The following is a 14,069-nucleotide window of genomic DNA, read 5'->3' as shown; positions in this document are numbered from 1 at the left end:
TTGTGCTTCTCCTGTGTTTTAACAGGTAGATATAATGATATAAAAACCTATTCAAGCTTATCCCTTCCACTATAAAGGGTGACATCAAGTGGTAATCACCAAGATTCTATTACTTACAAAGGTTTTTTGTAGTTTAGCTCATGTTGTTAAAATTACATCTATGCTCTAAATACTCACTGAGTGCTTGTGTCTAGCTACATGGCTAAAAATGTGACTACACGTTGGTCTTAACCCTAGAAAATCTCAGTCTGGAGAGATGACAGCTTTGTAAGCCTGCGCACAGTGCTGCACAGAAGGGAGAATTGAAGGAACAGCTGACTGTGAAATGCTGAGTGGAGATTTCAAAAAGATCACTATACTGAGACACTATATACTTCTTTTGTACATATTTTTTGTTTCCATTTTTAAAAGGTAATTTAGGTACTTTTGGTTTTGACTGAGGATTGAACCAGGACCTTGTGCATGCTAGATAAGCAGTCTGCCACGGAGCTATGCCTCTAGCCAAAGTATCAAGAATCCCCTGAGTAAGCGTCTGCCTGCCCTCGAAGCCTCTTGCCTACTCTTCCATGGCTGCATTAAGAATTCCATCAGTCGGGCTGGAGAGATGGCTGCCCTTCCAGAGGTCCTGAGTTCAATTCCCAGCAACCACACAGTGGCTCACAGCCATCTATAATGAGATTTGATGCCCTCCTCTGTCCTGCAGGCATACACACAGACAAAATGCTATATACATAATGAAATAAAATTTAAAAAAAGAATTCTGTTGAATATGAGTGCATGAAAGAGGGTCTGAGTTCGGAAGCGAGCAAACGGCGCTCAGTATGTGAGTGGGTATTTCCTAAGATTCTCCCAGCTACGTCCACTGAGTGTGTGGTGGGCATTCACGAAGATTCTCTCAACTACACTTTGTTGTCTTGCAGTGTCCATAGTTGGGATCATGTAACTCAAGGTCTGATAGAATTTGGTTTCATCTTGATGGATTCCTATGGGCCAAAGAAGATTCTTGATGGAAAAGCTGTTGAAATTGGCTCCAGTCTTTCTAAAATGACAAACCAGCATGCATGTAAGCTAGGAGCTAATATCTTGTTGGAAACCTTTAAAGTAAGTATATTGTCTAGTTTTATGTCAACCTGACCCAAACTAGAGTTATCAGAGAGCAGGGAGCCTCAGATGAGAAAATGCTTCCATAATGTCAGGCTTTAGGCAAGCCCATAGGCATTTTCTTATTAGTGATTAATGGGGGAGGGCCCAGCCCATTGTGGGTGGGGCTGCCCCTGGGCTGGTCGTTCTTTAAGAAAGTAGGCTGAGCAAGCTGTAGTGTACAAGCTGGTAATCAGCACTCCTCCATGGCCTCTGCATCAGCTCCTGCCTCCAGGTATCAGCCCTGCTAGAGTTTGTCTCCTGACTTCTTTGATGATGAGCTGTGCTAGAGCTACATAAGCAGAACAAACCCTTTCCTCCCCAGGTTGCTTTGGCCATGGTGTTTATCACAGCAATAGTAGCCCTAACTAAGGTAGTAAGAGTCTCATTTGACTACCATTTCCAAATTATATGTATATATAGAGCAGGATGTTACTTGGGAGTTTGGTAGATAAGGAAGTTTGACCGTTGGCAGAGTGTGTATGACAGCTAGGGATGGCATTGAAATCTTACAGATCCAGGTTGGTGAATACACTCTCAGCTTTTTATTTGTGTTGGGAGAGGGACCGGTATATGCATGTGAGTGTGCAAGTACATTTCCTTTGTGTACACACATGTGCAGGCACCAGAACAGAATGTTGGGTGTCTTCCTCTAATAGTTGTTACTTTATTGCCTTGAGACAGGATACATCAGAACCTTAAGTTTGAATGGGACATAGCTTTCTCTCCACTGTATCCCTCCAGCATACTGTGTGTTAGCTTTTTGTCTCTGACAAGGGCCTAGGAGAAACACATTTAAAGGAGGAGTTATTTTGACTCAGGAATTTCAGATGTTTCACTTTGTGCTTGACTGGCTCAGTGCCTTTGGGCCTAGAAGGATCAGGGCCCAGCATATCATTCATGGCAGCAGGAGCAGGCCAGAGGAGGCCACTCAACCTGACAGTGGCTGGAAAATGGAGAGACAGATGTACACAGACACAGAATGCACAAAAGAGTCCAACAGGGGAGAGAGGGAGGGAGGGAGGGAGAGACAGACAGACAGACGGACGGACGGATGGACAGACAGACAGACGCGGACAGAAACCAGGTCAAACCTGTGCTGGGTGGCTTGTTCTTCTTTCTTTTTCTATCTGTCCTGTAACCTACTGCTTATTTCTATCCATGTTCAGGGCATCTGTCTTTCCTCATGTGCTGTCCCATGTGCCAGCAGTGCCGGATGTGTTCCTCCAAACTAATCTAGCAAAATCAGGTTGATGACCATGCCTTTAATCCCTGCACTCCAGAGGCAGAGGCAGGGTGGATGTCTTTCAGTTCTTTGTGAGTTTGAGGCCAACCTGGTCTATAGAGCAAGTTCTAGGACAGCCAGAGCTACGTAAAGAGACCATCTTAAAACCAAACCAAACCAAAATCAAGTTGACCATCAAGAAGAACCATCATGGTTCTGGAGGGATGGCTCAGCATGTAAGAGCGCTTGCTCTTGCAGAAGGACCTGGGTTCTGTTCCCAACATCCCGTGGCGGCTGCAGCCATCTGTAAGTCCAGTTCCAGGGTGTCTAGGGTCCTCTTCTAGCCGCCTTGGGAACCAGGATGAGCGCACGTGATGCACATACATACACATGAGGCAGAACACTCTTACACATAAAAAGAATCTTTTAAAAAGAAACATGGCTAAGAACATTCTTAGGATAAGATTTTGTTTGAAATCTTTTTAAAAAACAACATGTTCCATTAGATTTCAGTGGTGTTAGCTATATCAGAATATCTGTAGAGCATATAACTGCTATTAAATCACTAGCAGTCTGAGTCTAAAACAATTGACTGTCAAAGTAATCAGATTCAAATAAGAGTGTTGATAAAATACAAGTGAAATTCCAAAAGTTTTTGAGCTCATCTGTTGGGGTTCTTAGAGCTGAGAAGACATTGGTTAAATTTCTAAAACTTTCCATGGGCTTTTAACATTTATGTTTTAGAAGAAAAAGTTATGGATTCTGTCAGAAATGTGGCTGTAGACTATATAGTAGGAATAGTCCTTGATGTCTGACCTCAGAGTTCATGGGAACTGTACTTTTGGGTTAATATAATATATATTTCCTGTACTTAACATCATTAGAGGGCTCCTTTCTCTAGAGGGTCTGTGTCATATCATGATTTGTCTGAAAATTTGGGTTTTGTACACACCACAGTATTCTTGTTCTGCCTAACATGCATTGATGCTCTAGCAAGCCGAGTCACCCGGCCATGCTTTATTGGTTCTGTTCCTTTTAGATCCACGAGATGATCAGACAAGAAATTCTGGAGCAAGTCCTCAACAGAGTTGTTACTCGAACATCCTCTCCCATCAGTCATTTCTTAGGTACTGAACTTGAAGCAAATAGAGTTCTTAAGAATATTTCCTTGTAAATGTCATACTGATTCAGTCTGGGGGCATCTATGGGGTTCAAAATGATAGCTCAGTGGTTAAATCACTTGCCATGTTCTACTGGGGTTCGAATTCAGGTCCTAAGAACCCACATAAATGCTAGGTGGGTAGGGTTCATAATTTTAGCCTCAAGAAGTGGAGATGGGGAGTCAGAATCCCCAGGGTAATCCTGGCTGGCATGACTAGCCATTTTGATGGACTGTGGGTTTGACTGGGAGACCTTACCTTGATGAATCAGGCAGAAGGGGATGGAGGGAACTGGGATGACTCCCAGTTTGAACCTCCAGTCTCCATATGTGTGCACATAAACACACATGTGCACCCACCCACACATATACAGCACATGCATATACACTCATGCACACCACACACACACACACATACACAGGAGAAAGAAAAAAGGAAAATAACAAAACTTAATAGTGATATAATAGAGTTTAATGTTTTGCTTTTGATTATGATGCCAGTGAGATAGATGAACCCACGTATGATATCTGTAGTGTGGGTAAGGAAACGTTTGACCAACGAGTGGACCGTCCATCGTGCACCAGCATGCTGGTTAATACTCAGTGACGGACGTGGCCCTGAGTGCCTGGGCTCTGGGCGTGGGCTTACTGCACTGGTGCTGGCCTGGCCGTCATGGCCTCTCATTGGCTGGTGGCGTCAGGCATCCCCTAATGTCTCAATCCATTGCCTTTCTCTTGTCCAGCAGCTTTGCTGAAAACTGTTGTTTGACCCGTCGCGGCTTCTCTGACTGCTGAAGTCCGTGGAACTGTAATTGTTTGTTTCTTACTGTGTTTATGACCAGATTTTTCACCTTTTTTTTTTATTGTTAACTTTAACCCTTAAATTTTAGGGTTCCATAAAGCTCAATAATTAATATATTATTGTGCCTTATAACGTCATGATGTCTAGCTAGTATAATCTCGACATTTAAGAGCTGCTGACCTTTAACGTGTGTGCGTGTATGCAGTGAAGCTGTGGCCAGGGTCAGGCTGGGCACTGGTGTGGCAGAGCTGAGCAGCGAAACTGGGCACTGTTGTCCACCTGGAGAGCGCATGAGCCCGAAGAGAAGGACCGTGGGCAGCACCCATGCCGCGTGCCTTTCCTCCCAGCACTGGGAGACTGAGGCAGGAGGAGCTCTGAGTTCAAGAAACAGGCTAACCAAGGCTATGTAGGCTGAGCCTGTCTCAAGAAAAAGAAAAAAGAAAAGACCACATCAAATGTTGGTGATAATATTGAATGACTAGAAACTAAATGTAGAGGGTATATTTTTTAAAAAAATGTGAAATCAGAAATATAAAAAAAATTAGACTTCATCAAATTATAAAATTTCCTTTCTGTGTGACATTACTACAAAACTTGAAGTCACCCCGTCACCAAGGCTGGTGCAGTGTACCGAGCACACTGCTGGGGCCTGGCCGTGGCTCTGCATCTTATCTGTCAGCGGCTCCGCTGGCTCCTGACTGCCCCCACTTTATAGCTTCCTCTCTTTCTGACCACACTGAGGTTCCCACCAGGCTTGTGGCCTCCCTGGCAGGATTCCGATTTTGTTTTCTTTCCTGTGCTTGTCTTGCAAGTAGACTTTTCTTCCTTTGGTTAGAAACTCAGGTTATTAATTTCACACCAGTCTCTTTTTTGTTGTTGTTGTTGTTGAAAAGTACTAAGTTCTGAGTTTTCTTTTAAATATCCTATCATCTCTCTTAACATTTCTAAGGTTTCCATGTAGTCCAGAGTTCTTTAAATCTCCCCGTGGTTTGTTCTTTAGCCAGAATTGTAAAGGCAGTGTGGCAAAGGTAGATTGGGACTAAGCACCAGGCCCGTGAAATATCTGAGGCCAGGCTGGCTTCAAACTTGCAATCCTCCTGCCTCAGTTAAGTGGGTCATTTAGTGTTCAGTATCTGAGGACGTTCGTTTTCTGTTTTTTTCATTTTATTTTACGTGTAAGGGTTTTGTCGGCTTATATGTATGTGCACCACATGCATGCTTGGTACCCTCCAAAGTCAGGAGAGGGCGTCTAATCTGGAACTGGAGTTAAGATGTGAAACAAGTGACTGCCGGGAATCAAACCTGCATCCTGGAAGAACAGCCAGTGCTCTTAACCGCTGAGCCATCTCTGCAGCCCTGTCTCAGTGTCTCCCTTGCAATCTGTCCCTTCAAGACAGGGTTTCTCTGTGAGGCTCCTGCTGTCCTGGAACACTCTGTATACCAGGCTGGCTGCAGACTCAAGAGGTCCGCCTGCCTCTGCCTCCCAGATGCTGCGATGAAAGGCATGTGCTACTACCACTTCCTCGATCACCATCATCTTTTAATTCTTTTCTTTTAAGGCATCATCTTGTTACTGGTTTCTAACTTGTGACCAGAGAACACACTTTTTTTTTTAAAGATTTATTTATTTATTATATGTAAGTACACTGTAGCTGTCTTCAGACACCCTAGGAGAGGGCATCGGATCCCATTACAGATGATCATGAGCCACCATGTGGGTGCTGGGCTTTGAACTCAGGACCTTCAGAAGAGCAGTCAATGCTCTTACCCACTGAGCCATCTCTCCAGCCCCCCCAGAGAACACACTTTATATGAGGTTAATTCTCACAGAGTGTTTGAGTCACAACTTGTTGGTGTCTGAGTTGACTTTGTCCTTCTGCCCTGGCCCTGCACACTGCCACCAGATGGTATTCTCAAATACTAGGATCTCTGCCACTGAAATCAGTGTGTCCTTTTAAATTATCACCTCTCATTAGATGTGGTAATGATACACATCTGTAATCTGGAGGCTGAGGCAGGAGGATTGCAATTTTACCTTGGATATTTCACAGGCCTGGTGCTTAGTCCTAACTGCCTGTCCTGCTGCCTTTCCCATTCCGATTCCTTCCCCATGACCTCTCCTTGCCCTCTGACTCCGGGCGTTCTTAACCTTTGTGCAGATTCTGCCATCCTGGGTTTCTATGCACTTACTAGTACTAATCCCTTAGAGCCTCAGAGAGTTCTTTGTCCTCTGAGATGCTTGCAGTGACCTCTTATGCATTTCCTGTTTAAATCCTGTTCTTACTCTTTGTTAGGTAATAGATGTTTGGAGTTATTAGAGACTTGATACTCTGTTAGTTTTCTCTTCTGACATATTTTTGCTTGTGTTCTGACTGAATTACTAAAATTCTTGACAAAAGAATATGCTTTATAGCCGGGCGGTGGTGGCTCACGCCTGTAATCCCAGCACTCTGGGAGGCAGAGGCAGGCAGATTTCTGAGTTTGAGGCCAACCTGGTCTACAGAGTGAGTTCCAGGACAGCCAGGGCTATACAGAGAAACCCTGTCTCGAAAAAAACAAATCCAAAAAACAAAAAACAACAAAAAAAATGCTTTATATATTCCTGATAGGACCTTATATCTGCCAAAGTAAAAAATCTATAACTATTTATTGACTTGCTTTGGCTTAGAGGAATGAAGTGGTATGGCCCTTGTGCAATCAGTATAATGAACTGTTTTCTTCCTCTTAGACATTTTAATTTTATTTTGTATTACCATAAAAAAAGATAAAATATCCTGGTAACACTGGGGAAAATTATGTATGGCCTGTAGAAATTTATATTAAAAAAAAAAAAAGAACATGGGGCTGGAGGGATGGCTCAGAGGTTAAGAGCACTAGCAGCTGTTCTTCCAGAGGTCCTGAGTTCAATTCCCAGCAACCACATGGTGGCTCACAACCATCTATAGTGAGATCTGGTACACTCTTCTGGCCTGTGGGCATACATGCAGGCAGAATGCTGTAAACATAATAAATAAATAAATCTTTTATAAAGCCACACTTGAGGGCTGGAGAGATGGCTCAGAGGTTAAGAGAACTAGCTGCTCCTCCAGAGGTCCTGAATTCAAATCCCAGCAACCACACGGTGGCTCACAACCACCATGTGGGATCCGATGCCATCTTCTGGTGTGTCTGAAGACAGCTACAGTGTACTCATAAATAAAATAAGTAAATCTTTAAAAAAAACAACACTTGACATTTCTTTTCTTGTATAGACTTTAGATATGTCCTTATCTTTATTTTATAGTTATGCGAGGCAACTAATTATATATTCTGTTTTCAGATTTGTTTTCAGATATTATCATGTATGCACCTTTAATTCTTCAGAACTGTTCAAAAGTCACAGAGACTTTTGACTACTTGTTCTTTCTGCCCCTCCAGACTGTGCAAGGGCTGCTCAAGGCAGTGCAGGTAAGTCAGCTGACACACCAGATAGCTGACACACCAGATAGCTGACATACCAGATAGCTGACATGCCAGATAGCTCCTGAGGCCAGAGCTGTGACTACCTTGTTGGGAAAGCCTGGTACACTTAGAGCTCCTGTTTTTCTTGAGTCTAACAGTTTCATATTGAAAGACTGAATGCAGAGAGACAGGTGTGTCCCAAGTGGCCCGACTTTGTAGCTGTTTTCCTTCAGCTCATTTTCAGGTTAGTTGAGTACTTGAAAGTGTCTTAGGAGATTAGTGCACACAGTGGGATCGTGAAGGCACTCAAAGTACTTTCTTTGTTTGCTTGCTTGATTTTTGAAATCAGATCTCACGCTATAGCCCAGGCTAGCCTGGAACTACCCATTATGTAGTCAGTCTGGCCTCAGATTGGTGCAATTCTCCTGCCCTGGTCTTTTGAGCAGCTCGGATTACAGGCTGCCTCACCATGCCTGGCAGTCAAAGTGTACTGTTGTCTTTATGGTTAAGTATAATCAGCCTCGACCATATATGGGAAGCAGACCCAAATGCACACAAAATACTAATGGCATTCACAGAGCGGAGCTTTGCTAATGAGGGGTGACCTGCTCCATTTTTTTAGCCGCTTCTCAAGATCAGCATGTCGATGAGAGACTCCTTGATCCTTGTCTTGCGGAAAGCTATGTTTGCCAGGTATGTTGTAGGCTCCCTGAGACTTCAGGGAGCTGAGCCTGATGTAAGTCATCTCTGCTACCTCACGCTTGGGGCCTCTCCCTTCCCTAATTCAGCATAGCGTCCTCAGCAGGTGAGGCATTACACTGAAGGTCCTCAGGCAACCTCAGGAGGTGCAAAACTTTACAGTTCTCATTTCCATAAGGACAATTAGGGTTAGACATGATAAGTAAGTAAAGGTAAAACAGCATGTGGCAGTGGGAATGGTCTAATAGTTGGTGATTGCCAGTACCCAGCCATTCCTCCCCTAGAGTAGCCTTCATGAGCTTGCCCACATGAGCTGGCCACCATGCCAAGGGGAAAGGAGGCAAGAATATGCTCAAGTATCTCACTTTAGTGGGCAGCAGAACTGTGGCTCAGTCACTAGTGGACCAGGGTATTCTTGAGGGGCCTTAGAGCTCATCCAGAGCCTCCTGATCCCTCTTTATTATAGTTTATTATTTTATATACTAAACTGGAAATGATTAATATTGGCCCCTAAGAATGTAGGACAGTGCTGTGTGGGAGGCATTTGACACTTAGAGGATAGGGTACTCAGATATCAAGTTAGCTGCATCCTAATGCACTCACACAGACCTGGAGAAATGGCTAGCAAGTATGACTGACTAGCAAGTAGCTGTAATCTCTGTTCTAGAAGTGACAAAGTTTTATTATTGCTCACCCAAAAGCACGCCTGCTAGACAGGGTTACATGTGATAATGTCTGGAACATGCATTGGTCACTGACATGTGGGCCAGCAGCTGTTATTTTTTGGATGAAAGGTTTATGTGAATACTGTGGTCCTGTATAAACAAAGGAATCGTGCAGAAGAGTACACTCATTCAGACACAACAAGACTCAGCAATTTACTTTGCTGTTCACTATGTAGATTCAAATTCCAGCCTATTTTGTAGCTCAGGATTCTTCTGATTGCCATGGAGTCTTGGAAGCAGAGAAAAGAAGTGCAGCTAGTCCTGAGGTTAAGGAGATAATGCGGGCTGGAGAGATGGCTCAGCGGTTAAGAACACCAGCTACTCTTCTAGAGGTCCTGAGTTCAATTCCCAGCAACCACATGGTGGCTCACAACCCTCTGTAATGGGATCCAATGCCCTCTTCTGGTGTGTCTGAAGAGAGTGACAGTGTACTCACATACATAAAATAAATCTTTTTACTTTTTAAAAAAAGATAATGCAAACAGTCAGTTGCATTCTTACGATGTTCATTGCTCTGAACGCCTGGTGCCTCGTTTTGAGTTTGTAGATTCAGTTAAACTCTGCCTTTGCTCCGTTGCCTGTACATGGTCTTCACAGTCTCCTGTGCGAGCTTAGCTGGTTTTGTTTTGTTCTGTTCTGCGTTGCCTATTCCTGTGGTGCTAACTTCTCTGTGTATTCCCGAGCTAGCCAGCTGGACGCCCGGAAATCTGCAGTTGCTGGGTTTTTGCTGCTCTTAAAGAACTTTAAAGTCCTAGGCAGCCTGCCGTCCTCACAATGCACGCAGTCTATTGGAGTCACGCAGGTAAGGGGGCCTCCCAGTGACTGTCACTGAACGTCACCGCATGACTAGTAACATGGAAGTCACCTTTTTCATTCTTTCTCCCATAGCTCAAGCTAGCCTTGAGCTTACAGTAATCCCCATGCCTCCGGCTCCTGAGTGCTGGAGTTGCAAGTGTGAGGGCTGCCTTCATCCCAGGCTTGCCAGTGGTGGGTTTGCTCTGTTAGACGGCTGTCTGATGCAGTAGACAGCAGCCTTTCTGTAGCTGCTGAACTAGACACTTGATTGACATGTGACTAGTCCAAGGCGAGGTGTGCTTTATACATAAAATTCATGTCTATTTTCAAGAATCAGAGTGAAATAAAAACATTTTCAATCATTTTTATGAATTACATACATGTTGATGTGTTAGGTATGTTGGATTAAATAAAGTATTAACTGTTTTATTGTGCTTTTTAGCTATTTATATTCATGTATTACAAAATTACTCATTATATAATATATATGTATAATTATGCCTTAGCTATGTATATATTATGCATTATGAATAGCTACGTAAATTTACTTTTTAAAGATTTTATTTATATGTGAGAGTATTTCTCCTGCCTGCTTGTGTGTGCATAACTCAAGAAGACTTACCACCTCTAAAGCTCTTCAGTTATTGTAGATATAAAGAGCTCGGTTTTTTTTTTTTTTTTTAATGGAAGTCTTAGGTTTTTACAACAGTCGTGACTGTTGTGACTGCTGGATTGTCTTGGGAAGGGCAGTAAGTTGCCTTCCTGAGTAGCTAGCACTATTCCAGTAAACCTTAGGAGCAGCAGAGAGTCAGTCTTGTTGGAATGGTCTAATCCTAGTCTGGTCAAACCAGACCGAGCAACAGGGAGAGCGTGGTGATGGGGGTCACGTTGGCCGGCATCCGGCCTGTGCTCCAGCTGGGGAAAGCCAGGCCTAGTGTGTTTCCCTGTGAAGAGCACAATCTCCTTAACAGAAACTGCCCCAGAAGGCTGGACACAAGCTGCCACCATCCCTTTCAGGTGCACGTGGACGTCCACAGCCGATACAGTGCTGTCGCCAACGAGACTTTTTGCCTTGAGATCATAGACAGCCTGAAAAGATGCTTAGGACAGCAGGCTGATGTCCGGCTCCTGCTCTATGAGGTGAGTAAGGGAGGTGCGAGAGGCTGCCGGCCTCTCCAGAGAGTCACCCTCTCTATGACAACTTGGTTCTGGGGCCGGGAGTCCAGTAGATATGTCTGTCTGCTGGGTAGTCAGTGGGTAGTAATAGCAAGTCCAGAAGTTAAGTTGTGAAATCGTAAACAATTGATGTATCATAACCATTTTATTTTAATTTGAAAGATAAACTGCTAATTTACCAGTCTGACTTTAACACCAAACTTGTCATTTGTGAGTTCTGTCTCTCATACACAAAATACCCTCACTTTATTGCCTCACTTCACATTTTTGTGTACCTAGACTAGCATTACAAACTTCCAAGAGCTGGAACAGCGGCCATGCCTTCGGTTCCAGCACTGGTGAGGCAGGGCATTGTAGGTCCTTTTCTATTTGTGCTAACCCCACGACTGAGGCGGCTTCCAGGAAGAAGTGTTTGCTTGGGACTTACAGCTCTGGAGAGTTGTCAGTCATGGCGGGGAGCACGGCCTCAGTCAGGTCTGGCGCTGGAGCAGCAGCTAACCCTCACGTCAGCAGCTGCAAGCAGGAGGCAGACAGCACTTTGAGAATGGTGGAGCGTGGTTGAGGCTGGAGCCCACCTCTAGACTCACATTCTAATCCTTCCCTGCAGTTCTGCCAACTGGGGAACCACATGGGGGTGGTTCCCATGCCAACCACCACAGAGGCAGGTGGATCTGTGGGTCCTGCCAGAGCTATGTCAAAAAGAAATGAAAAGAAAAACAAGTGGCATATGTTTAAGATGCTTGAGTATAGACAGCACCGAGAAGGTCTGGGGTTCCGCTCTCCCCGTCACACTGAGTGGTCTTCTCTCGTTGTGTCAGTTGCCTTCCTTAAATCTCTATTACACTTAGCTTAGTAAGATGTCTCTTCCTTCTTCCTTCCTTCCCTCCTTCCTCCTTTTGTATTTGTTTTTTAGGGTCTGTTGGATTTAGTCACATAATGACAGAATAGTTAACGAACAGCAGAAAACAAATACATAGCTCAGGCCAGTACAAACAGTACCCAGTGATTGTGGAAGAAACATTGCTGTTTCTAGAATGTGAGCTATTCAGGATGTCGTGTTCCGGTGTAGACATTTCCTGGAAGGAATGGAGAGGATCTGGTTCTCTCAGCAGGGAGGATAGGTCAAAGTTCCCTCAGAGAGCAGCCTTTGTTTTTTTCTTTCTGCCTCCCCCAACAGGAACAACCGTAGCCCAAGCTGGCCTCAACCTCACTGCGGATGATGACCTTAGGTCCTTAGGAGCTTGCCTCCACCACAGGCAGCAGGGTCGCCAGGGACCTCACCAGGGACCGTTGCCACCCCTGGCACTCATTTGACATCCTAGAACAATGTTTCTTGAGCTATAGAAGTTGGTCGGTGCTGGAATTTGGTAGGTGTGGCTGCGAGAGGAAGCAGAAGGAAAGAGGATTCTGGGGCTGACTAACCTGTCCAGGTGCTCGCCCTGCCTTGAGAGATGCTGTCGCAGACACCACGGGAGGGAGCGAGCGAGCGAGCGAGGAAGGCACCCAGGACTGACTTTTGGCCTACATGTGTACACAGACACACACACACGCACACACACACACACAAATTTGTTTTGTGGTATTGCCGATTCTACTGTTCATATACAGATTTATGTAAAATTTATATACGTTGTCATCTAACTTTATGTTGTAGTCACGTTTTCATTTCACTAAGTTTCTCTGGCAACATGATTTTTAAGGCCAAGTGAAATATTTTGGATACATTATGTAGCAGTTTAATTTTCTTGTCATGCCTTTGCAAACACTGTCTGTCTGTCTCTTTCATTGTGTCTGTTACTCTTGATATTAGTCGTAATCTTGGTCTTAGATATCAGATGAAGCCAAGATCTTCTGCCCCAGTGAGCCACTTCTCTAACCCTAAATTTTTTAAATTTATTTTCATTATTTTTAATTGTGTGTGTACGTGTCTGCATGTGTGTGTGTGTGTGTGTCTGTGTGTGTGTGTGTGTGTGTGTGTGTGTTGGTTTGTGTGTGTGAGGGCGAGTTCCTGTGAAGGCCAGAGGTGTTGTATCCCTTTGGAGGTCAGTTACAGGCAGTTGTGAGCCTCCATGTCCATACTGGGATGGAACTTCCTCTGCAAGAGAAGCAAGTGCTCGTAACCACTGAGCTGTTATGTGGAGGGAGCTGGGCATAACAACCGCGTCTATAACCCCAGCACTGGGGAGACCGGAGGTAGATGGGCCATAAAAAATTCAAGGCAGCCTGGGCTACATTGGCTTTGGCACACATGGGTACACACACACACAAACATATCCTTGCTCAGCATTCCTTTATGTTAAAATCTTCTATAAACTCAACAAACTAGCTTCAGGAAGGAGCTTCCTCATTCTGAGAAAAGGCACCTCTGAAGCTGAAGATGGCGACAGAAGGAACGTCCCGCCCTTGTGACGAGGAGCGAAGGTGTTTGTCCTCCGGGCTTCCCTCATCCTCATAGTTGAGATGCTCTCCCACACAATAGGGCAGAAAAAGAGTTAAAGGCACATCGATTTAAAAGGGAAAACCAAAGCTGTGTCAGTTTGCATAGTATTAATCTAAAGTGTTTGGTAAGATAAATATCAGCATGAGCTGTAATGAGAGCAACAGTGTGGAGGTTTATTATGATTACACATCCTAGCACTGAATAGCCAGAAATTGAAATTAAGTTTTTGAAACCGATCGAAGGGAAACACTTAAACCTCTAAATATTATATGAGATATATTAAAGAATAAATAAAAGCTATGACATGCGTGCAGGTCACTCAGCATTTAAGTCTCAAATCTGAAGATGTAGCACAACCCTAACAGAAGCTCAGAATGCTGTTTTTAATGTGTGTGTATGTGTGGAAAGTGAGGAAATGTGAGGGGCTGGAGAGCTGGCTCAGCCATTGAAGAGTGGTCTCTCTTCCA

At 44.2% G+C, this 14,069-nt stretch overlaps 1 protein-coding gene across 5 annotated transcripts in view; it reads left to right on the top strand.

The window, feature by feature from the left end:
- The window catches only part of Fanci (FA complementation group I), a 60,126-nt gene that overhangs the window by 25,176 nt on the left and 20,881 nt on the right, over nucleotides 1-14,069 (top strand). For all 5 annotated transcript variants that reach the window (XM_052160282.1, XM_052160273.1, XM_052160267.1 and 2 more), the window contains 6 exons: nucleotides 921-1,101; nucleotides 3,405-3,492; nucleotides 7,646-7,773; nucleotides 8,390-8,460; nucleotides 9,879-9,993; nucleotides 11,004-11,126. In XM_052160282.1, the coding sequence (XP_052016242.1) occupies nucleotides 921-1,101; nucleotides 3,405-3,492; nucleotides 7,646-7,773; nucleotides 8,390-8,460; nucleotides 9,879-9,993; nucleotides 11,004-11,126 (706 nt within the window). The remainder of the gene's footprint in view (nucleotides 1-920; nucleotides 1,102-3,404; nucleotides 3,493-7,645; nucleotides 7,774-8,389; nucleotides 8,461-9,878; nucleotides 9,994-11,003; nucleotides 11,127-14,069) is intronic.

The sequence above is a fragment of the Apodemus sylvaticus genome, chromosome 1 (assembly GCF_947179515.1).
Source record: "Apodemus sylvaticus chromosome 1, mApoSyl1.1, whole genome shotgun sequence".
NCBI classification, from domain to species: domain Eukaryota; kingdom Metazoa; phylum Chordata; class Mammalia; order Rodentia; family Muridae; genus Apodemus; species Apodemus sylvaticus.
This window is presented reverse-complemented; position numbering and strand designations above follow the sequence as displayed.